Raw genomic sequence first — 25,106 nt, forward strand, 5'->3', positions numbered from 1 at the left:
ATGGGGAGGCGCTGCTGGCGGCGGCGCGCGCTGGCGGCCGCGTGTCTGGGCGCCGCGCTCCTGCTCCTGGGCGCCGCGCCCCGCGCCCTGCGCCTGGGTGAGTGCCCGTCGGGCCCTCCTCGGGGACCGTCGCTCTCCTCCGCGCTGGGCCGGGGGCGGGGTGGGCTGGCCCAGAGAGGCTCGGGCGCCCCCATCCCTGCCCCGCTCCCCGGGAGGCTGCTGCGCCCCTGGGCACTCGGTCCCCCAAGCCCAGAAGACGCGGGCGTCGGGCCTCAGGGCCGGTCAGCTGCGGGGCGGCGGGCATGGGCCCGCGGAGGCAGCCTCGCGACCGTGCCCCACACCCGGAAGCCCCTGGCGTGCGTGGTGCGAGTGGCGGGGGAGCCCGACAGCGTCTGGTCCAGAAGGGGGTCCCCGTGCGCCCCGGCGCCGCCCTGGAGCCCACACGGGGGAGGGCTGGGGCCCTCTGCAGCCGCGGCGCGCTCTGGTTGGGGACCCGGAGGCCGCTGGCCGTGGCCCGGAGTGCCGAGCGCGTGGGGCGCAGGGTGGATGGCTAACCTGCCGGCCCCCGGGCGGCCCCGGGGGTCGAGATGCCCAGTCAAGCAGCCTGCTCTCCCAGCCAGCTCCGTGCGCCTTTCCCGGCGCCAGTGCGTCCAAGGGGGCAGGGGTGGGTGGGGAGGGGGTCGGTCTACACTACCCCCCCACTTGGTGGGCTCTGTGACGCCCCGCAGAGTCCCATCCTCAGCGACTCCCAGACACAGTCCCAGGGGGTAAATAACCGCGCCCTGGGGTGGGCAGGGACTGTGGGTAGGGGGTCAGGGTGGCCCCAGAGATGGGGCTGAGGAGTCTGCGCTCCCCCACCTGGCTGGGTCTAGGTTAGCAGATTAAGGTCATTCCAGAGCCTTCCCTGCTGTGTGACCTAATCCCTCCCCTCCCAGGTCCTTAGTACCCTCATCTAACAAATGGGGTGCTTACGTTTAGAGGCCACCCGGGGAGATGAAGTTAAATGAGCCAGCAGACGGAAGGTGGTTGGTCCTCAGCCTCTTCATCATGCCATCGCGGTGACTTGGGGTGGCACTGTGCTCCAGTCTTCCTAGGGTGAGGGGCCTCCTTCTCCTGCCTTCCCTCAAGCCTCCATGGCTGTCTCTAGGCTGGAGGCCAAGGTTTCGCTGGGGTCCAGGTGAACAGGGCTTGGAGAGGACTCCGTAGTGTTCACCAGAGGTCTGGCCAGTCACCCTGCCACTCACACTGCTTCGCCCATGTCTGGACTCAGCCGCCTGGACCCAGACACCTCTCCAAGCCCATGGGAGGGAGCTGTGGTCAGTCTTTCTACCCCCATCCCCTTTGCAAGAGCAAGCTGGCCGTCTGGGAGCAGTACTCCGGTTCATGGCAGGTGCTCCTATGTCTTAGCTGAGCGGAGTGTCCCCTCACACAGTGTGGGTGGTGGCCCTACGGTCTGTGTCCACCTGGTCATTCACAAAGATTTACTTAGGACCTGGACTCCCAGCCCCCAGGCCTCAGCTCCTTAGGTGGGGTGTGAGAGAGCATCTGGGCCCTGGTGTGTGGGGTGTGTGTCTGTGCGGGGGTGGGGAGGTATCTACACAGGAGTAGGTATTTTGGGTAAGCACCTGTGTGTTGTGTCTCTGGGCTTGTATGTCCCCCCTGCCTGGACACATCTCTCCTAACACCTCCTCCACCCAGGTCTGAGAGAAGAGAAGTGAGCTGAGGTACTGGTCACCCTCTGCACTTTGTTCCTTTTGACCCTCTCCTGCAAAACCCAGGAGAGCAGGGGCTTGAGAGAGTGACTCGGTTCCCCTTCCTAGTCATAGCCTAGGCCACATCCCCACCTGGGCTTCCCACCGCCACCGCCGTGTGAATACCTTAGCCATGACCAAAAAGGGTTAATCAAACCAACCTACCCAATGTATCCTGCTGGCTCTTTTTCCTCTGGAGCCATGAGCTAAAAGCCCGTGACCTCAGGAGCCGGTGTGGGTGTGCTAATGTTGGGCTCACAGGCATTGCGTGGACCTGAAGGGGACAGGGGACACAGCTAGGCAGAAGGCCTCTGCCAACTGTTCACCTGGAGATGGACCCTGCTGTCCCGGGACTCTGAAAATGGCCTCAGTAGGGCCTTCAGCCTCCCTGAGCACATCCCTGAAGCCGTGCTCCAGGTTGGAAGGGGGCGAAGGTGTGGGGTGCCTCTGGCCTGGGAACCAGGCTCCAGGGCGCGGGAGGAATGTCACCATCTTACTCAGGTAGGCAGATCGGGCACAGTCCCCTCCTTCTCCAAAACACAAGATGTTGCCACACAGTGGCCAGGGGACCCCTGAAGGGCTGCCCCTACCGGCCTGGGGCCCCTGATGCCCATTCACTAGTGGGGCACTCTGAGCAGTCCCCAGGACCAATGCTGACCTTGTGCTTAGGGTTCTCAGGATGAGGAAGATGCAGAGCCGGGGGGACGGCTGCCCAGTGTACTGATGCCTCCACACCCCACCCTCACCCTAGGGTCCCGGGGTAGCTCCACTGTCACCTCACGCAGAATACAGAAATGCCCAATGCTTACTGGGGAGCCGAGGGGCCAGGGCCGAGGTCGGTTAGTGAGGACCGCCCAGGCCTGGCCTTGGAGCTGAGCAGGGCCCCTGCAGGACCCAGCAGCAGCGTGTCGACGCAGAAGCCAGGGCTCTTTCCAGCAGCAGCTAGAGGAGGCCAGAGCAGGCAGCGTGCCCCTGGCTGCATGCTGTTCCCCACTTCCCACTGACTCCCCTGTGGGACCCCATCCCCCAGACGTCCCCCATCACCCATGCACACTGGGGCCCCGGGGCCTGACTCTACATGCTCTGATTCCTTTCCCAGTCTTGGCCCCTGGTCCCTCACAGGCAAATGAGGCCTCAGTCCAGGAGCCTCCCAGAGGACACTGCTTCAGTGAGGACATCTCAGCTCAGGCCCACTTAAGCCAGATGTGGCTGCCTTCAGGCATGGGCAGATCCAGAGGCTAAAACGTCTCCAGCTCTAGGTTTGGCTTTTCTCTACGATAGCCTCACTTTGAGCTCCCTCAGTCCAAAGGGAGGGGTCATTTACTGGTAGTGCCAGGCAGTCCCAGGGATGTGTCTCACAGGCCTGGGTTGGGTCACAGGGTGTCCCCCTCTGAGCCACCTGCTACGGCAGAAGGGGACGGAATGCTCTGCTTGGCTAGGCCTGGTCACGTGCCTATGCCAGAAGCTCTGAGAGGAGAGAGCCTATCAGAACCACCTGTATGGAAGGTAAGCAGGTTTGTTCCTGGAGGGAAATCAAGCAGGCTAGCCAAAAGGAGGGGGTGGCCACTGCTGGCAGCCAAATAAAGAGATGCTCACCACACTGCTGTCCATTCTCAGATACTGCCAGAGTGCCCAGGGCTCGGAGGCACCTTCCCTGCCTCCAGAGGGTACCATGAGAAAAGGCTGGCTGGCAAGATGGATGGCTCGCTAGAGCAGAAGTAATTGGCAATCCCATTTTGCAGAGAAAGAGACTAAGATCAGGAGAAGGGAAGCGACTTGCTCAAGGTCACCCAGCAAGGAAGTGTGGGGCCAGGATTTAAATCCTTGTCTAAATCCCTAACCTTTTTGCTTTTTTCTCTATAGGACAGGGGTTTGGGGTTGGGCTTTGAAGGATGCTTAGGAATTCACCCGGTGGGAAAATGAAGAAAGGGAATTTGGGGCAGAGGAAATACACAGACAAAAATATGGAGGAGTGAAAAGGCCTGGTGTGCTAAGGGCTGTGCTGTGGGCAGAGCTCAGGGCTTATGAGAAGAGGCGGTAGGGTAGAAGCCAGAAAGGTTCTAGAAGTTGGGGCCTGATCATGGGTGGTCTTGAATGGCAGGCCAGGAGTTGGTACTCTCCCTATGGCCATATGGGGTATCTGTTTTTAAATAAATATTCATCGACACCAGGTGAGGTACAGGGATTACAAGAAAACAGGACGGTCCCCTTTTTACAGAGCTGACCTTCCGGAGAGGCAGCCAGACATCAACCCTATTCCAACCGCATCATTTCAGTGGTAATAAATGCCCTGAATAAATTAAAAGGAGAGGCTGAGAAAGATCCTGGTGTGGAGTGCTGCTTTCTGAAGAGACCCTCTTTCCAGAGGGGACTTTTGAGTTGAAATCTGAACAAGAAGTAGTTAAAGTATTAGGATTCCTAGAGGAGCATCCCAGCCAAGGAACAGTTAGTGCAAAGGCCTTGAGGTGAGAACCCACCTAATGTATACATTGATTGGCAGAAAGACCACTGTGGCTGGAGCTGGGGGTGGGGAGAGGTGGGAGGTACAGCAGGAGGGGCTCTGGGAAGGAACAGGAAATTATTGTTAGCTGGTAGGAAGCCATGTAGGTCTTAAGATCACCAAGGTAGAGGGAAGAGAGAGAAGCAGCTGGGCGAGGAGACTCCTGTGGTTATCCTGGACAGAGCCACTGGGGCTTGCTGCCCTCAGCTAACCACCCTGGAGGAGGTGGGCGTGGGGTTCATTCTGGAGGTAGAAGTGATGAGACCATACCCAAGACTGATCTGGCCAGATCAGGGGTTCCAATCCAGATGGTATGTGGAGCTCAGCAAATAGAGTTTGAATTTTAAATACAAGTGGAAAGATCTCTATTTGTCTTGGGGGGTGGGGGAACAGAATTGTTTTTTATTTGTGAAGGGCTTGTTAACATGTTCCCCCATGGGCCTGATTACCAGAGGGAATGTCCCTGACCCGGGGGCATGCAGCCCTGAAGCTGACTGGATGGCTGGGGCCACCCTCCAGACCCCCCATACCCCTCCCCCAAGCAAGGTCCCTGGGGCCTATGGGTGTTGTTTGGGCCTGACTGTCCCTGCCTGTCTGGTCTTGCAATACTATGCCCAGCTAGAACTTATTAACCAGAAACCATGTGTTGTAATGTTTGCTCCCTGACTGGGAATCACCAAACAGTATTTTCCCCCAAATGGGCCACAGGATGGCTTGTGCCCTGCCTGGCCCCAAGAGCAGCCAAAGCCTTTCCTCAGGGGTGGGTGTGCAAAGGACCATTTATGGGGCTTCTGCGCTCAGTTTCCCTCAGCTTCCACCCACTAGCCTGGAAGTTTTGTGGGGATGGGTGGGGCCACGTGCTGGGCAGAGTGGGTGTCTGAGAGATGTGCCCTCAGAGGCACGCATGCGCTGTGTATGTTTGCATGGGGTCAGATCCTGTGTCTGGGCTTTACCTGCTGTGAGGCCTTAGGCGTGTTTCTTGGCCTCTCTGAGCCCGTTTCCCCGTCTGTCAAATGCAGATAAAATAGTTTCTACCTGATAGGAGTCAACGTGTCAATGTGTGCAAGGCCCTGAGCACAGTCCCATGGGCTGGCCAACCCCCAGGCTGTGCCCCGGGGGCTTCTTCCCTGGTTCCCCTGACTCTTTGCCAGCTGCCACATGCAGTGGGCACTGCAGGATGTTGGGTTGGTCTTCACACTGCTCTACTGGACCGGGACTGTGGGCTGCTTGTGAGGCTGGCGCTGCATGCTTTCCATGGCCTGGGTCCCTCTGGGCACGGGCTCTGGGCTCTCCCAGACTGTGGGCTGCTCACCCCGAATTGCTTCCTCCCCTTCAACCCCAGCTGGTTCACTTTGAGCAATTTCAAAACTCCAGCTGTTTACCCCTGTGATGTTTCTCCTTCTGCCAGCCTCTGTCCCTGTCATTGTGTGGAGCTCTCTTTCTCCGTCTGCGTCTCTAGCACACCCTCATCCCTCCCACCTCCCTTCCTCCACCCTCCCAGACCCCCTCCATAACCTTCTGTAATTTTTGTTTCCTTTTTCAAAGCAGAAGGCTGCGGTTTTGCCTGTGGCTGCCCTGTGCTGGCACAAGCCCCTCCCTGGCCGCGAGATGGGGCCTGCCACCTGGCTGTCTCTGGCTGATCTGCTCCAGGGTGCCCTTGGCAGGGAGCCTGGGACCTGTAGCTTAGTGGAGGGGCTGTGGGGTGGAGGATGCAGGCCAAGAGAGGCTTGGTACAACCAGAGTGGAGGTTGGGGGATGCCTCAGTATGACCCTGCCTTCCAGAGTGGGGGGCTCGATGCAAGGATCTTCAAGGCAATTCCCTTCTGGCCCTCCAAACCCATCTGTCCCCCTCCATGGCCAGCCTGCCCATCCGACTGACTGTAGGTCTTTCTGATGTGTGTGGCGGGAAGGGGTGGGGCTGGGTGGGGTGGCCCAGCCCTGTAATCACTGGCCTCAGCTACTCTATAAATAGGGCCTCACTGTGGTGCCTGTTTCCTCTGACCCTCCACCCACTGGCCCCTGAAGTCTAGTATGGGATCCACTTTCCTGCGGGGTGTTTACCAAGGATACCACCAACGCAAGGGTTGGTGTTTCCAAAGGCTGGGTGGCTCCGAGTGGTGGGGCCTTGGGGTGGAAATGGGCTTGGGTTTGCTTCACTGTCCCTAAAGGCACCTCCTCCCAGCCCCCTGGTGGGTACCTGCCCTTCCTCAAACCCATGCTGGGGCCCTGCAAGGAGCTCATCAGTGGGTGACCTTGGGCCACAAGTAACACATCTCTAGAATGGTGAAAAGGGTACCTACCTCTCCTCCACAGGCTGTGAGTGTGGCTGTGCTCACGTGGCTCACACTCAGCAGCAGCGGCCAACCTGCCAGCCCTGAGCCTGTACTTGGAGAGGCCAGCCAACATTGCCGCCACCTCTGGTCGGCTCATTTCCCGATGACAGTGCTGTTGCTGGGATGTGTCCAGCTGCCAGGAGACAAAGGTTCAAGTCCTAAGACCACTGATGAATCCCCTGAGGGCCTCACCTTCTCCCTGAACCTCCTGGAACCCTGTACAAGGCCAGGCCTTGTTCCCAGGACACTGGAGAAAGCAGGGAGTCCGAGGCTGCCAGAGGCATGCCAGGAGGCCCTGGACAGTGGGCTTCAGGTGCACACAGAGGTTTCTGGAGGTCAAGGCAAGGCCCATCTAGCTGTCGTTCATTCATTCATTCATTCAACCAACCTCTGCCAGGCATTGCTGTAATGCAAGGGTTCTCAGAATGTGCCCCTGGGCCAGCAGCAGCATTGCCTGGCAGCTGTTAGAAATGCAGCCCAAATTCTTGGGCCCCACTCCAGCCCGACCAGGCTAGAATCTCTGGGTGTGGGGCTGGGTAATCTATGTTTTCATTGACACCCATGCATGCTCAAATTTGAGAACCACTATTCATGGTCAATTTTCCAACAGTTAATCAAATTTCCCAAGTTTATTTGTTTGTCAAAAACATGTCTTAAAAACTCCTGAATCTTTTTGATGAATGTATTCTTGGCAGCATTTTAAAGACTCTTCATTTTGTTGAAAGCCAAGCATCATGGAAACATTCACTCTTCTTATGAATATATTCCTCTCTCATATGATCTTGAGTTCTTGAAGATATTATTCTTATGAATAAGCATATTCTTATGAATTCAAGATTATGATAGCCATTGACTGTATTTACATTTGTAAGCTAGATTTACATAAAATGTCCTTGCACATATTCTTTTTCTATGGCAATATATATTTTTTGAGATCTAATTCTCATTCCATAAAATTCACTTTTCTTAAAGTACACAATTCAGTGGTTCTTAGTATATTTAAAAGTTGTGCTGGGGGAACCCAGGGGGCTCAGTCAGTTAAGTGTCTGACTCTTGGTTTCAGCTCAGGTTATGATCAAGCCCTGCATCACGCTTTGTGCTCAGAGCAGAGTCTGCTTCAGATTCTGTCTCCCTCTCGCTCTGTCTCAAATAATCTTTAAAAATTTTTTTAAAATACTTGTGCAGTAGGACCACTTTCTAATTCCAGAATATTAGCCATCATTGGTCACTGCCCACTTTCCCAGTGATTACTCCCTCCCTGTGTCCCCCCGCCCCAGGCAACCACTCATTTAGTTTCTGTTTCTATGGATTTGCCTATTTTGGATATTTCAAAATATCGTCAATGGAATCAAACAATATGTGGCCTTTGAGTTGGGTCCCTTTCACTGAATGTAATGTTATGAAGTTTAGCCATGTCAAAACCTGTGTCAGTACTCCTTTCCTTTTTATGGATGAATAATATTCTTGGGTATGGATGTACCTCAGTATTTACCCATTCATCAGCTGCCAGACTTCTGAGGTTGGTTATTAAATATATTGCTGACAGGAATATTTGTGCATAAGCTTTTGTGTGAACATATTTTCAGTTCTCCTGGTTGTGCACCTAGGAGTGGACTTGCTGGGTCACAGGCTAATTCTATGTTTAACCTTTTCCCCTCCCAATTTTTATTATTGTGATAAAACACACATAACATAAATTTTGCTATCTTAATCATTTTTAAGTGTAGGGCTCAGTAACACTGTGTTGACAGTGTTGTGTGACCATCATCTCCAGAGCTCTTTTCATCTTGTAAAACTGAAACTCTGCACCTATAAATGACTCCCCAACCTCCCCTCTGCACCTTGGCAACCATCCCCTGCTTTCTAGCTCACTGGTTAGTACTACTCTAGGTACTCTACAAGTAGAATCATTCATGATTGGTCCTTTTGTGGTTGGCTTCTTTCACTCACCATAATCTCCTCACAGCTCGCCCATGTTGTAGAGTGTGTCAGAGTTTCCTTTCTTTTCAAGGGAATAATATTCATTTCATGAATGGACTGCATTTTGCTTCCATTTGTTCATCTCTTGATGGACTCTTGGGTTGAATGCTGCTATGAACAGGAGTGTGCAAATATCCCTTAGACGCCCTGCTTTTTCATCTCTTTTGGGTATGTACCCAGAAGTGGAATCGCTGGGTTATATGGTAATTCCACATTTAACTGTATGTGGAGCCTCTGTGCTATTTTCACAGCAGCTGCCCCATGCTATATTCCCACCAACAGTGAACAGGGTTCCAATTTCTCCACATCAACAACATTTGTTTTCTTTTTTTTTTTATAGTAGCCATAATAATGGGTATGAGGTGGTATGTCATTATCATATAGATTTGCATTTCCCCAATGATTAGTGATGTTGTGCATCTTTTCATGTGCTTCTTGGTCATTTGTTATCTTCCTTGGAGAGATGTCTATTCAAGTCCTTTGTCCATTTTTGATGTGTATTTTTTGTTGTTGAGTTTTAGAAGTTCTCTATAGATCTCCTATCAGATACATAACTTATAAGTATTTTCTCCCATTCTGTGTGTTGTCTTTGGAGGTCTTTAAATTTTCATCAAGTCCAATTTACCTATCTTTTCTTTTGTTACCTGTGCCTTTGGTTGTATCCAAGAGACCACTGCCAAATCCAATGTTGTAAAGCTTTTGTCTTATGTTTTCTCCTAAGAGTTTTATTATTTTAGGTCTTACATTTAGGTCTTTGATCCATTTTGAGTTAAATTTTGTATATGGTGTGAAGTAAGGGTCTGAATACATTCTTTTGCATGTGGATATCATCCAGTTTTCCCAGCACCAGTTGTTGAAAGGAGTGTCCTCTCCCACCCCGAATGGTCAAAATCATTGAACATATATATGTAAGGATTTATTTCTGGGCTCTCTATTCTATTGATTTATATGTCTGTCCTTACACCACCCACGGTTTTGTTACTATAGCTTAGTAGTTAGTTTTGAAATTAGGAAGTGTGTATCTGCCAGTTTTGTTCTTTTTTAAGATTTTTTTTTTTTTTTGGCTATTTTGGGTCACGTATGAACTTTAGGATGGGTTTTTCTATTTCTGCAAATAAAAATGTCATTGGAATTTTGACAGAGGTTGCATTGAATCTGTAGATCATTTGGGGCAGTACTGACATTTCATCAATAGTAAGTTTTTCAATCCATGGACATGGGATGTGTTTTCATTTCTTTGTGTCTTCTTTATTTCAGGAGTATTTTGTAGTTTCCATTGTACAAGTCTTTCACTTCCTTGGTTATGTTAATTTCTAAGTATTTTCTTCTTTCTTAGACTATTGTAAATGGAATTGTTTTGTATTTCCTTTTCATATTGTTCATTGTGTATGGAAGTACAACTGATTTTTGTATGTTGTCTTTGTATCCTGCTACTTTGGTGAACTCATTTATTAGTTCTAACAGTTTCCGCGTGTGGAATCTTTAGGGTTTTCTGCATATAAGGTCATATCATCTGCAAACAGAAATAATTTTATTACTTCCTTCCAGTTTGGATACCTTTTATTTCTTTTTCTTGTCTAATTGCTCTGACTAGAACTTTCAGTATTGTGTTGAATAAAAGTGGCAAAATGGGCATCCTTGCTTTATTCCTGATGTAGAGGAGGAAGCTTTTAGCCTTTCACTATTGAACATGATGTTCACTCTGGGTTTTTCCTTTCTTTTTTTTTTAAGGTTTTATTTATTCAGGCATCTCAACTGTAGGTTTTTCATATATGGTTATTGTTTTGTGTTGCTTTCCTTCTGTTCCTTGTTTTTTGAGTTTTTTTTTTTATTATTATGAGAGTATGTTGAATTTTGCTAAATGCTTTGTCTGTGTCAAATGAGATGATTGGTTTTTTTCCCCTTCATTCTCTTAATGTGATGTATTACAGTGATTGACATTCACATCTTTGACTATTCTTGCATTCTAAGAATAAATCCCACTTGGTTATGATGCATAGTCTTTTAAATATGCTGTTGAATTCCATTTTCTAGTATTTTGTGGAGGATTTTTGCATCAAAATTCATAAGGGATAGTGGTCTGCAGTTTTCATTTCTTGTAGTGCCTTTGTCTAGCTTTTCCCCCTCCCCCACACGGAATGAGTTAGGAAGTGTTCCCTCCTCTTCAATATTTGGAAGAGTTTGAGAAAGACTTGTATTCGTTCTTTAAATGTTTGATAAGACTGTGGCAGTGAACCCGTCAGGTCCATGGCTTTTATTTGTCAGAAAATTGATTACTGATTTGATCTCCTTACTAGTTATCGGTCTATTCAGATTGTCTAGCTAGTTCATGATTTAGTCTTAATACATTTTGTTTTTAGAAATTTGTTTATTTTATATAGGTTATCCACTTTTTTTGGCATACAATCGTGCATAGTACTTTTATATATTTTTTAAAATTTCTGTACAATCACTAGTAATTTCCCACTTTCATTTCTGATTTTAGTAAGCCGAATCTTCTTTTTTGTTCTTGGTCCATCTAGATAAAGGCTAGTCATTTTGTGGATCTTTCCAAGGAACTAACGTTTGATTTCATTGATTTTCTGTTTTTCTATTCTCTATTTCGTTTATCTCTGCTCTAATCTTTATTATTTCCTTCTTTCTTCGAGCTTTGGGTTTATTTTTTCTTCTTTTTCTAGTTCCTTAAGTTGTAAAGTTAGGCTGCTGATTTGAGATCTTTCTTGTTTTTTAAAGATTTTATTTATTTATTCACAAGAGACACACAGAGAGAGACAGAGACATAGGCAGAGGGAGAAGCAGGCTCCATGCAGGGAGCCTGATGTGGGACTTGATCCCATACTCCAGGATCACGCCCTGAGCCAAAGGCAGACATTAACCACTGAGCTACCCAGGCACCCTGATCTTTCTTGCTTTTTAATAGAAGCACATATAGCTATAAATTTTCCCCTAAGCACTTTCACTGCATCCCGCAAGTTTGGTATGTTGTTTCCATTTCTGTTTGTCTCCAAGTATTTTCTTTTTCTTTTTTTTTTTTTTTAATGACTGGTTATTTATTTATATATTTATTTATTTAATAATACATTTATTTTTTATTGGTGTTCAATTTGCCAACATACAGAATAACACCCAGTGCTCATCCCGTCAAGTGCCGCCCTCAGTGCCCACCACCCAGTCACCCCCACCCCCCGCCCTCCTCCCCTTCGTTTCCCACAGTTAGGAGTCTCTCATGTTCTGTCTCCCTTTCTGATATTTCCCACCCATTTCTTCTCCCTTCCCCTCTATTCCCTTTCACTATTATTTATATTCCCCAAATGAATGAGACCATATAATGTTTGTCCTTCTTTGGTTGACTTATTTCACTCAGTATAATACCCTCCAATTCCATCCACGTTGAAGCAAATGGTGGGTATTTGTCGTTTCTAATGGCTGAGTAATATTCCACTGTATACATAAACTACATCTTCTTTATCCATTCATCTTTCGATGGACACCAAGGCTCCTTCCACAGTTTGGCTATTGTGGACATTGCTGCTATAAACATCGGGGTGCAGGTGTCCCAGTGTTTCACTGCATCTGTATCTTTGGGGTAAATCCCCAGCAGTGCAATTGCTGGGTCATAGGGCAGGTCTATTTTTAACTCTTTGAGGAACCTCCACACAGTTTTCCAGAGTGGCTGCACCAGTTCACATTCCCACCAATAGTGCAAGAGGGTTCCCCTTTCTCCACATCCTCTCCAACATTTGTGGTTTCCTGCCTTGTTAATTTTCCCCATTCTCATTGGTCTGAGGTGGTATCTCATTGTGGTTTTGATTTGTATTTCCCTGATGGCCAGTGATGTGGAGCATTTACTCATGTGCGTGTTGGCCATGTCTATGTCTTCCTCTGTGAGATTTCTGTTCATGTCTTTTGCCCATTTCATGATTGGATTGTTTGTTTCTTTGCTGTTGAGTTTAATAAGTTCTTTATAGATCTTGGATACTAGTCCTTTATCTGATACGTCACTTGCAAATATCTTCTCCCATTCTGTAGGTTGTCTTTTAGTTTTGTTGACTGTTTCTTTTGCTGTGCAAAAGCTTCTTATCTTGATGAAGTCCCAATAGTTCATTTTTGCTTTTGTTTCTCTTGCCTTCATGGATGTATCTTGCAAGAAGTTACTGTGGCCAAGTTCAAAACGGGTGTTGCCTGTGTTGTCCTCTAGGATTTTGATGGAATCTTGTCTCACATTTAGATCTTTCATCCATTTTGAATTTATCTTTTTGTATGGTGTAAGAGAATGGTCTAGTTTCATTCTTCTGCATGTGGATGTCCAATCCAAGTATTTTCTAATTTCCCTTGTGACTACTTCTTTGATCCATTGGTTTCTTAGAAGTGTGTTCTTTGATGTCTACACATTTGTGAATTTTCCAGTTTTTCTTCTGTTACTGATTTCTGATGTCACCCTGCTGTGGTCAGAGAACATAGTTTGTATGATACATGGCTTTTAAAATCTATTGTGACTTATTTTGTGGCCTAACATATAGATTGTCCTGGAAAACACTTCACATTCATGAGAGAAGAAAGTGTATGGTGTTTTTGGATGGAGTGTTTTGTCTGTGTCTATCAGATCTAATTGCTTTATTGTGACATGTAAGTCCTTGTTTCCCTCCTCATCTTCTCTCTGGTTACTCAATTCATTATTATGAACGGTATATTGAAATATCCAACTATTGTAGAACTACTTTGCCCTCTTTTTCTGTCAATTTTTGTTTCATATACTTTGATGGCCTGCTATCTTGAAGTATTGCAACTTTTATTTATATATAAAGTCCTTCTTTGTCTCTTGTAACCTTTTTTGATTCATAGTCTATTTTGCTGATATTAACACAGCCACCTTTGCTCTATTTTGGTTATTATTTGCTTGAAATATCTTTTTTCCATCCTTTCACTTTCAGCCAGTTTGTGTCACAGGATCTCAAGTGAATCTCTTGTAGACAGCATATAGAGCTGGGTCAGGTATTTTTATCCATTCTGCCAGATTCACCATTTTGACTGGTGAATTTAATCCATTGATGTTTAAATTAATTACTGATAAAGAGGAACATCTTTCATTTTGTAGGGTTTTTTTTGTCATTTTGTTATTGTCCTCTCTATGTCTTATAGTTTTTATTAAGCCTTCATTTCCTGTACCACTGTCTACTTCTGTGCTTAGTCAATTTATTTTTTGTAGTAAAGTGTTTAAATTCCTTTCTTATTTCCTTTGTGTCTACTTATGGGGATTACATTGAACATCCTAAAATTATATGTTGTATTTTGAATTTATACAAGTTTTTTCATTTGAATGGGCCATACTTTTCCTGTTTCTTTGTATGGCTTCTAATTTTTTTGTTGAACACTGGACATTTGAGTATCATAATGTCACTCTGGAAATCAGATTCTCTTTCTCAATGATTGCTGTTCTTAGTTTCTGTTTTTGTTTTTCTGATTGTTGTATAGCCTGTCTCTGTGCTGAGGTTCAGCCCAAGGTATAAATTCAAGATCTTCTTAGGTCTTTTATGAGCCTCTCCCTGGGCATTCGCAGTCAGTTTCTAATTTTCCCCACCTATGCAGTTGTCAAAAAGCCATCTGAGTGGGTGAGACATTGTATCTTATTGAGGTTAATTTGAATTTTCCTAACAGCTAGTGATGCTGAGCATCTTTTTATCTGTTATTGGCAATTTGTATATTATTGAAGAAATGTCTATTCAGATCCTTTGCCTACTTAAAAGGTTGGGTTATATCTTTTATCATTTGGTTGTAGGCATTCTTTATATATTTGGATACTAATCCCTTATCAGATATATGATTTGAAAATACTTTCTCCCAGTTGGTGGGTTGTTTTTTTACCTTCTTGATGATGTCCTTTGAAGCAGAAAGTTTTATTTTTTATTTTTTAAAAATTTTATTTATTTATTCATGAGAGACAGAGAGAGAGAGAGGTAGAGACATAGGCAGAAGGAGAAGCAGGCTCCCTGCAGGGAGCCCAATGCGGGACTCATCCCAGGACTCCAGGATCACACCCTAAGCCAAAGGCAGAGACTCAATCGCTGAGCCACCTCGTCGTCCCAAGCAGAAAGTTTAAAATATTGATATAGTCCAACATATGTGGTTTTTTTCTTTTGTTATCTGTGCTCCCTTTGTTATATCTAAGAAATCATTGCCAACTCAAAGATTACATAGATTTAGGTTTATGTTTTCACTAGGAGTCTTATATTTTTAGCTCTTACATTTAGGCCTGTGATCCATTTTGAGTCTTTGTATATGGTTTGAGGTAGTGGTGCAATTATTTTCTTTTACATGTGGATATCCAGTTTTCTCAGTGAAATATATCATAAAGACTATTCTTTCCCTATTGAATTAAAAAAAAAGTCAATTGATCTTAAATGTAAGGGTTTGTTTCTGAACTGTGAATTCTGTTTCATCAATCAATATGTCTCTCCTACCCCAGTACCATATAGTCTTGATTACTGTAGCTTTCTAGGAAGTAGTAAAATTAGGAAGTGTGAGATCTCCAAGTTTATTCCTTTTCAAGGCTGTTTTAGATATTCTAAATCCCTTGGATTTTCACATTAATTTAAGGATCAATTTTCAATTGTCAACAACCGTCAATTTCTGTAAGAAAGGCAGCTAGGATTTTTATAGCAATTGCATTGCATCTGTAATCTGGGGAGTGCTGCCTCCTTAATGACATTAAATCTCCCAGTCCATGAACGTGGGATATTTTTCCATTCATTCAGGTCTTTGATTTCTTTCAATGATGTCTTGGAGTTTTTAGTGACAAGTCTTGCACTTCTTTTGTTAAATTTAATCCTTAATGTTTGATTCTTTTTATGCTACTATAAGTGGAGATATTTTTGTAATTTCAATTTTGGATTTTTCATGACTAGTATTTAGAAATGCAATTCACTATTGAATATCGATCTTTTATTCTACAGCCTTACTGAACTCATTTCTTAGCTCTTAGCTCTAATAGTTTGTGAATTCTATATTCAGGTCATCTATATTCATCTACATGTCATCTACAAGTAGACATAATTTTACTTTTTCTTTTCCAATCTGGATGCTTTTTCTTTCTTTTTCTTACCCAATTAACCTGGTTAGAACTTCTATTGCATTGTTGAATACAAGTGATTAAAGTGGGCATTCCTTATTTTATTCCTAATCTTAGAGCTAAAGCATCCAGTTTTTCACCATTAAATATGTTAGCTATGGTTTTTTTCCTAGATGGCCTTTATCAATTTGATGAAGCTCCCTTTAAGTTCTAGTTTGTTTAATTTTTTAAACAAACAAACAAACAAACAAAAAGGGTAGTGGATATTGTGCAACACTTTTCCTGCATGTATTGATAATTATGTGGGGTTTTTAAATTCTTTTTTTTAAACATTTTATTTATTTATTCATGAGTGACACAGAGAAAGGCAGAGACACAGGCAGAGGGAGAAGCAGGCTCTATGCAGGGAGCCTGACGTGGGACTTGATACCGGGATTCCAGGATCACGCCCTGAGTCAAAGGGAGATGCTCAACCGCTGAGCCACCCAGGCATCCCAAGGGTTTTTTATTTTTTAATTTTTTTTAAGATTTATTTATTTATTTATGATAGACAGAGAGAGAGAGAGAGAGAGAGAGAGAGGGAGGGGCAGAGACACAGGAGGAGGGAGAAGCAGGCTCCATGCCGGGAGCCCGTCGTGGGACTCGATCCTGGGACTCCAGGATCTCACCCTGGGCCAAAGGCAGATGCCAAACTGCTGAGCCACCTAGGGATCCCCCCAAGGGTTTTTTAATTCTATTAATATGGTTTATTACTTTGATTTTTGTATATTGAGACACTCTTGCACTCCTGGGGTATATATTACTTGGTTATATATAGCTGTTTTTATATGTTGATGGATTCAGTTTGCTAGTTTGTTTGTTGAGGATTTTGCATCTATGTTCATAAGAGATACTGTTCTGTAGTTTCCTTGTGATGTCTCTGATTTTGGTATCAGGGTAATTCTGGGCTGATTTGGGAGGTATTTTGCATCCCCCAATTCTGTTGTAGTTTTTTTTTGTTAGGGGGCGTAAAGAATTTGAAAGAGATTACTGTTAATTCTTCTTTAAATATCTAGTAAAATTTACTAATGAGTCCTCTGATTCTAGGCTTTTCTTTGTGTTTTTTTTTTTTTTACATTATTACAATGTATTTACTTGTTATATGTCATTGAGATTTTCTATTTCTTTTTGAGTCAATTTCAGGAATTTGCATCTTTTTAGGAATCTGTCCATTTTATGTAGATTACCTAATTTGCTTTTATACAATTGTTCGTACCTTTCTCATTTCTGTAAGATTTAATACTAATGGTTTCTCTTTCATTCCTGTTTTTAGTAATTTGAGACTTCATTCTTCTTGGTTGGTCTAGCTAAAGTTTTGCCAATTTTGGTGATCTTTTTGAAGAATGCTTATACCTTATTAATTTATTAAAAATATAATCATTTTAGAAAAATGTGATCAAGAACCATAAGATCATGAACCTATACTTACCTAAATCAATCAGATTACAAATAATATATTCATATTAACTGAATAGGTAGGAAGATACTCCTTAAAACACACTTAGGGTAAAAGAATACATTTAGTAAGCAGAGTTTTTGGTGGTTTTAGGAAGACTGAGCAATGCAACACTGAGACAGATAGATAGCATTCCTGTGTGTTGTCTTCCAGGCTGGGAGACAGTGAAACCTGCATTTATCATGAAGTGGCATAAGTGGCCAGTGGCTCCTGGCCAGGGAAGTAGAAGCTGCTTAGGAGTCCACGGAGGTCATGTGACTTGGTGGACTGTCATTGGAGAGCCTGTAGCTTGGCTGTGCCACCTCTGTTGCTACACCCAGCTTGGTGAGCTCCTTAGGGCTCCATGGACATGGGGCTGGTAGGGGTGGGGCATGAAATGAAGGCAGATGGAGATGTGTAAGGTTGGGTGGTCAGGCCTTTACCAGAGGGCTGTGGGCTGAGTACCACCTTTCCTCTCATCCCTGCCTGCCTGGCATCCTCCAGCTCTGATGGGCAGGACATGGGGGCAAGAGCGATACCAAGTACCCTGCCCTGCTGCATTAGGGGGCCTATCAGTGCCCCACACTCCCCCAAGCCCCCCAGAGGCAAACAAGACACAAGAGGGAAACTGAGTCCCAGAGGGATTCAAATGTGCCCAAGGGAGTTGGCCAAGTCCCCCAAGGGCTACAGCCAGTCCATCTGATGCCTCTTTCCTTATGCCCCATAGCATTTGAAAACAGCCTGAGCTCTGGCTGGCTCAGTGGGAAGAGGAGAAGTCCTCTGCAGATGCTTTATGACTTGGACCAGGTAAGTGGACAGACCCCCACCCAGTGATGCGTCCCTCTACCTCCAGCCATGGGAACATGAGAGCCCCAGTGTAGACCTGCTATCATGGGACTAGAGCCCACAGTATGGCATGAAGAGGCTTCTTCTGCAAATCAAGGCCATATGCAGGGAGGAGAATGTCTGTGATAAGAGCAAATCTTAAGGCAAGCTGAGAGACATGGGGTCACTACCCACCCACCCACCCACCCACCCATCCATCCATCCATCATCCACCCAACAACAGACTGAGGCCACACTGTGCCAGGCACTCTTCTATATGTTGTGGATATAAAAGAGTAAAGCAGACCCTCAGGAAGTTGACAGTCTAATGGGGAGACAGGAATTAAGTGAAACCCAGATTTTAGTACCTGCTATGATAAGGAAACATGCAGGGAGCCCCTGCCCTTGAGACACATGGACCAGGAGGCTTGGTGGCTCATGTGCTCCGCTTCTGTGGGCCTGCTGTGACCATGCACATCTCCCCCCCCACACACATACACACAGTTAGACCCCACTGAGAGCCACAGGCACTTGGCTCACACATACTGCAGCAGGCACAAGGAGGCACCCATTCAGACAGCATTGTGTAGAGCACCTATTGCATGCCGGCCATGCTCAATATGCTGCTGATCCAGTGGCAAGCAGGTCAGCTGAGTCCCTGACCTGGTACAGCCGACACTCCCATGTGGGGGAGACATATCATCCCACTGCCACCTGCACTAACCTGTCACTGATTTGCACCTAAAGGGGCAGTACAAAGTGTGACAAGAGATCTACCAAGAGGGTCCTAGTTTAGATGGGGGAGACAGATCCTCTCTGAGGAAGGGACGTGGGAGCCGAGACCTGCTGAGGAGTTAAGAAGCAAAAAGTAGGGGCCCGAGTGCCTGCAGTGGACAGATGACAGAAGAGGGTATGCCAGGGGTGGGCAGCAGCTTGGCAGTGCCTGGCAGGTGGGGCAAGGGCAAGAGGGAACCATAAAGGGTTTTAAGCTGGGGAGAATGATCAGACAGGTTGGGTAGGTATCTGTTCACTGAATTCCCAGGGGCTGAGCCAAGGGGCCTGTAGAGCTTATCTAACCCATGCCCTTGGGTTGCAGGTGTGGAGGCCTTGGTTCAGAGGGGGTGAGTGGCTTGCCCTGGGCCATACAGCAAGCTGAGGGCAGGCCAGGCTCGCAGTAGGATCCTGGGGTCCCACAGGCTTCTGAAGGGGCACGTGGGGCTAGCTCAGCCCCTTCACAGCCTGAGGTCCCAGTGACTGTTGGGTGTCAAGGCCCTGGTAGCATAGCACCTTGTAGCAGAAGAAATAGGAATAATAAAAATAATCTGGCCAACGAGGACTAATGGCATACCAGATACTCTAATTCTGTGAATTTATTTTGTCCTCAGGTAACCATTCCATAAGGTAGGGCTGTTGTTATCCTTGTTCACAGATGAGGAAACTGAGGCACAGGGATGCCAAGGACTCAGAGAAGGTCACAGAGCTCATAAGGACTACAGCCAGGCTAAGGATGCAGGCAGCCGAATCCAGTTGGGCTGGGAGAGATGAGGGTCAAAGCTTCAAGATATGTTCTGGGCCAGGGGACATGGCCCCAGCTTCTGAGTCCTAAGGGGCCTGCTTGGGACTCCCAGCTTCCCTACTTGACAGCTGTAGGTGACTCATTTCTTCTGAGCCTCAGTTTTCTCAGTTTTATGGAGATAGTATTGATGGGTCTTGGTATTTAGGGGAATCCAAGCAACCGAAAAGCTGACTTTAAGCCATCAGGACAGTCAGTGTTTACTTCCCAAGATGTTCAGAGACCAGCAGCCCCCTGGTATAGCAGTAACACATTGCCTGTTATCACCCTCTGAATGGTGACATATGATACATCTTGTTGCCTCATGACTTCAAGATGACTGCCAGGGCTCTGGACATCTCACAGGACAGTACCTCAAGCAGAAAGGGAGGGGCCAGGGATCCCTGGGTGGCGCAGCGGTTTAGTGCCTGCCTTTGGCCCAGGGCACGATCCTGGAGACCCGATCCTCCCACGTCGGGCTCCTGGTGCATGGAGCCTGCTTCTCCCTCTGCCTGTGTCTCTGCCTCTCTCTCTCACTGTGTGCCTATCATAAATAAATAAAATAAAATAAAAAAAAGAAAGGGAGGGGCTGGGGCAAAGTTTTTTGTTTTTTTTTTTTTTACCTTTAGAAGCCCTTTCTTTTAGTGCTAAAGGAAAGTCTTTTCGGGGAGCCATCTAGCAGACTTCCCTGTACATCTCCTTGGCCAAAACCAGGTCACGTGTCCACCTCTGGACCCATAGCTTTTCTGAGGTTGTGTGAGGTTGCTGAGACTGTTGCTTCCCCAAGGCTGGGCATGTGGCCTACCCCAGCTGGGGTATGCTGGTAAGGAAAGGGGGTGACTTACAGGTCGGGGGATGGCCAGCATTCCCTGCCACGAGAAGTAGTGGGGATGCCTGGAAGCTGAAAGCAGACCTTGGCTGTGGGGCCACTGGATACGGCCTTCTCCTGGCATCCGTGTGGGGCCAGGCTCCTGAGGCCAATCCTGTGAGGCTGCATTAGAGGGAATGGGGTCCTCTGAGGGCTCTCATACCCCCCACAGCTCTGGCTGAAGTTGGCAGCCAGCCCTCAGTGGGATTTTGAAAAAGTAAATAAGCACATGATGGGGCATTCAGCCCTACAAATGAGTGAGTGGATGCCGTGAAGAGCACCTCTCCTTCCCACCCCGGCCATGGCTACCCCAATGGTGACCAGTTAGCATCCTGTGTGCCCTTCCAGGCAGGTTCTAGGCATGTGAGCAGTGTCCACTGCTCTGCCATGTGCTTAGGTCATTTTTCCAAAATCATACCTACAGGTACAGAAGTCCTTTATCTCTGTATGCATGTATTTATTTATTTATTTTAAGATTTTATTTATTCATGAGACACACGGAGAGAGAGGCAGAGACACAGGCAGAGGGAGAAGCAGGTTCCCTGCAAGGAGCCTGATGAGAGACTATCCCAGATCCTGGGATCACACCAAGCTGAAGGCAGATGCTCAATCACTGAGCCACCCAGGTGCCCCTCTGCACGATACTTTTAAAGGTCCTAGAAGCACAAGTGAGCACCCCCCCACACACACACACATTCTTTCCCTCCCCACCCCACATCAGATGCTCTTATGCAGGCACTGGCTACAATGTCCCACCATTTCAGATGCTGGTTTGTCCTTCTCTGAAATGGAAACACTCAAAAGGCTTTCTTCTTAACTGGTATATAACTCATATACTATAAAATCCACTCTTTTCAAGTGTACAATTCAATGGTCTGTTGCGTACTTAAAAGGCTCCATGCCTGTCACCACTCTCTAACTGCATAACAGTTCCATCACCCCAAGAAAGAAACCCAGCACCCATTAGCAATCTCCCCCTTTCACCCATCTCCCCAGCCCCTGACAATTACCAATCTACTGTCTGTCTCTATGGATCTGTTCTGGACATTTCATACAAATGGAATCAGTCATGCAACATGTGACCCTTTGTGTCTGGCTTCTTGCACCTAGCATGCATAACCTTTTCAAGGTTCATCCATGTTTTGGGGTGTATCAAAACTTCATTCCTTCTTATGGCTGGGTAATGTTCCCTTGCATGGGCGGACCACATGCTCTGTATCCAGTCATCACTGATGAACATTTGGGTTGTTTCCACCTTTTGGCTGTTATGAATAACATTGCTGTGAACATCTGTGTACAAGTCTTGATGTGACCTAGATGTGGAATGCTGGATCACATGTTTATTTATTTTTTCTTTTGAGAGGGTTCCAAACTGCTTTCCACAACAGCTGTAGCATTTTACATTCTCACCAACAGTGAGTGAAGGTTCCATTTTCTTATATCCTCAACGTTTGTTATTTTTTTCATTATATCTTGGGTTTTAAGGCAGTTTGAGAAGTTAAAAACACTTTTCCTACAAACTCTTGGACCAAAACCCGGGAAGACAAGGGGTGGGGCGGGAGGTTGGAGGCTTAGTCTTGGAAGTGGAGGCCCTGTTTGGTGCAGAAGGGATTTGAAGGAAAATGAGTGTGTTTGGGGTGGGGGGTGGCTTGGGTCTTAACGTGGCTAAGGCAGGCTGGGAGGGGCTGGCCCTGGTGCCCTAATACTACCTAATTCGTAGTAAAGTGCACAGCGAAGTGCCTGGCACACAGTAGGTGCTAGATAAATGCTCCGTGTGAATACTTCACAGAGGAGAGACAGGCTTCAGGGAAGGCAAGCTTCCTCCCCAAGTGGGTAAAAAGAATCAAGACCCAAAGGAACATCCCAGTTGGTAAATACGGCTTTAGCTAATTTTATCACTGAACAAAAAAATGCAAGCGGCTGCATTTTCCAACTCTACGTGGGGTTAAAGCTAGCTTTCTCACACACCACCCTGCGTTCAGTGCGTGCCCACACTTGGCCCCCGGGGACATGCCTGTTTATCAGGCGGCTCCGACGCGGTGGTCTTCGTCACCAGGAGCTCCTTGGCTCCTAGGTCCCGCGTGCCGGCACCATCCGTCACGCCCTTCCCCGCAGTTCTGGGCGGGGCAGACCCCGGGTCCGGGCCCCGTGGTGGGGGGCGGGGCGGGGCCGGGCCGGGCCGGGCCGGGCCGTGCACGCGCTGACCGCGCCCTCCGCGCCCTCCGCGCCCTCCGCCCGCCCTCAGGGCCCGCGCTCCGCCCTGGCCGCCCTGGCCGCCGAGCACCGCCAGCGCCGCGACCTGCTGCGCCGCGCCTGCAGCCGCCACACGCGCCGGCAGCGCCTGCTGGGGCCCGAGGACCTGCGGCACGTGCTGGTGGACGACGCGCACGGCCTGCTCTACTGCTACGTGCCCAAGGTCGCCTGCACCAACTGGAAGCGCGTGCTGCTGGCGCTGAGCGGCCGCGGCCCCGCCGACCCGCGCGCCATCCCCGCGCACGAGGCGCACGCGCCGGGCCGCCTGCCCTCGCTCGCCGACTTCGGCCCGGCCGAGATCAACCGGCGGCTGCGCGCCTACCTGGCCTTCCTGTTCGTGCGCGAGCCCTTCGAGCGCCTGGCCTCGGCCTACCGCAACAAGCTGGCGCGGCCCCACGGCGCGGCCTTCCAGCGGCGCTTCGGCACGCGCATCGTGCGGCGCCTGCGGCCGCGCCCCCGGCCCGAGGCGCTGGCCCGCGGCCACGACGTGCGCTTCGCCGAGTTCCTGGCCTACCTGCTGGACCCGCGCACGCGCCGCGACGAGCCCTTCAACGAGCACTGGGAGCGCGCGCACGCCCTCTGCCACCCGTGCCGCCTGCGCTACGACGTGGTGGGCAGGTTCGAGACGCTGGCGGACGACGCGGCCTTCGTGCTGGGCCTGGCGGGCGCGCCGCACCTGCGCTTCCCCGCGCCGCCGCCCGGCGCCCCCGCCGCCGCCCGCGCCCGCGCCGAGCGCCTCTTCCGCGACGTCAGCCCCTTCTACCAGCGGCGCCTCTTCGACCTGTACCGCATGGACTTCCTGCTCTTCAACTACTCGGCCCCCGCCTACGTGCGGCTGCGCTAGGCCGGGGCGCCCCGGGGTCGCGGCCCCCGCCCCGCCCCGCCCCGCCCCCGCGGCCCCCGCCCCCGCCCGCCTGCCCGCCCGCGCGGGATTCCGCCCCGAGCGCCCCCCCGACCCCCGGCCTCTGCGCCTGGCCGGGCCTGGGTGCAGCCCCTCAGGCCGCTGTGCGCCTCCCGCACCCGAGGTCGCTGCCTCCCGCTGCTCCAGTGGGCGGGCACTTGACAGACCCCGGGCCGAGGGAGACGGAGCGTGGAGCACTAGGACTTTGCAGTTTGTGGGAGGCCACTTTGGGGGGTCACTTTGCCCCCAAGCCTGTCAGTGGCGCAGCAGAGCAGACCGCTGCTTCGACGCCGCCTGCCTCCCAGCCCAGGACCTTCTTCTCGGCGCCCCGGCTCAGGAGGAAAGCCCTGCGTTACGCGGCGCGGGCCGGGGCCGGCCTCCCCCGGAGCTGCCTTCCCTCTGCCTGTCCTAGAGCACCTGCCTCTCCGTGGAGCTGGCCCCGCCTTTGAGCTCAACCTGCCATACCCCGAAGTCTTCCGTGTGCGCCCGCAGGGCCCAGGGTGCAACAAGGTGGCAGGTTTCAGAGGACCTCAGTGAGCTGCGGAGCTCAGGCTTTTGAAATAAATGTTTTGCTACTTCTGACATGTTCGAGTTTCCCCGCTTCATTTTGCCATTTGCTCTGCTGCTTAGGGCTGTGGGACCTCGGGCATCTTAAATCTCTGAGCCGCAGCTTGCCTTTGCTGCCAAGTGGCTCAAGAGTGCCCGGTGGTCATGAAGATCCGACGGAGGAGACGGAGAGCCTGGGTCTCCTTCACAGCAGCCCACAGGTGTGAGGGGCTGTATGGGGAGTGGGGTTAAGGAGTGGGGGCACCATTGGCTGCAGCTGCTAAATTCTGGCTGGGCGGGCAACAGTGAAAGCTCAGGAAGGGGGGCAGGGGGAAATCTGACCTTTCTTATTGCCTACGTTAAAGATTAAAACAAAAGCCCTGTGCTTTGGGCTGCCTCCCACACTTCTGTGGGTGTGTGGGTGTATATTTGCAGTGTGTGTCAGCCCACTTGGCAACGAGGACCAACCTTTCTGGCTTTGAGAGGACAGCCAGCTGTGAGACTCCCTTTGGAAGGACCGAATGTCCCCTTAGCAGCTGGTTGAATATATGGTGTCTTTTCTCAGTTTTCTGGAAGGATAAATTAAAATGCAGGAACTTTGGGAAGACCAGGGCACAGTGTGCATGAGATTTTGAGCAACAGAGATCAGAGCACAGCCAAAGAAGGACAGCTTGGCAGGGCGGAGGCCAAGCATCTGTTGTGGCACCCCCACAACGTGGTGACGACCTGTGACCCTGGTTATGGGGCCCTGCTGGCCTGTGGGGGCCAGGTGGGCCGGGGTCGGGCAGCTCAGTCACATTGATGCCTTGGCCTTTGCTAGTGTTGTTCCTCCTGCCTGCAATGGATGCTTTCCCTTTCCAGTCTAGCCTTAGAGTTCCTCCTTCCCAGGAGCCTTGAGGCCTTCGTGGACTCTGTGTCCACAGGCCCTGCCAGCAGGGGCTAGTGACAGCCCAGCCCTGTGGACCTGGAAGGGGGATGCCACTGGGCTCCCCGTGAGGCCTTGCCCCACCGGAGAACCATGGAAATCCCAGGACGCTGGACCATTACCGGGAGGAGG

The 25,106-nt window shown here is 49.0% G+C and overlaps 1 protein-coding gene across 2 annotated transcripts; it reads left to right on the forward strand.

Moving 5' to 3' along the window:
* CHST13 (carbohydrate sulfotransferase 13) lies at positions 1-24,085 on the forward strand. 2 transcript variants are annotated; one of them, XM_072784855.1, is made up of 3 exons: positions 1-97; positions 17,832-17,911; positions 22,595-24,085. In XM_072784855.1, exons 1-3 carry the CDS (start codon positions 1-3, stop codon positions 23,444-23,446), a joined length of 1,029 nt encoding a protein of 342 aa, XP_072640956.1. In that variant the 3' UTR covers positions 23,447-24,085. The 2 variants fall into 2 exon arrangements, with proteins under 2 accessions (XP_072640956.1, XP_072640955.1); XM_072784854.1 differs by lacking the exon at positions 1-97 and adding an exon at positions 14,394-17,449.
* Positions 24,086-25,106: the final 1,021 nt, after the last annotated feature.

The sequence above is a fragment of the Canis lupus genome, chromosome 19 (assembly GCF_048164855.1).
Source record: "Canis lupus baileyi chromosome 19, mCanLup2.hap1, whole genome shotgun sequence".
Taxonomy (NCBI): Eukaryota; Metazoa; Chordata; class Mammalia; order Carnivora; family Canidae; genus Canis; species Canis lupus.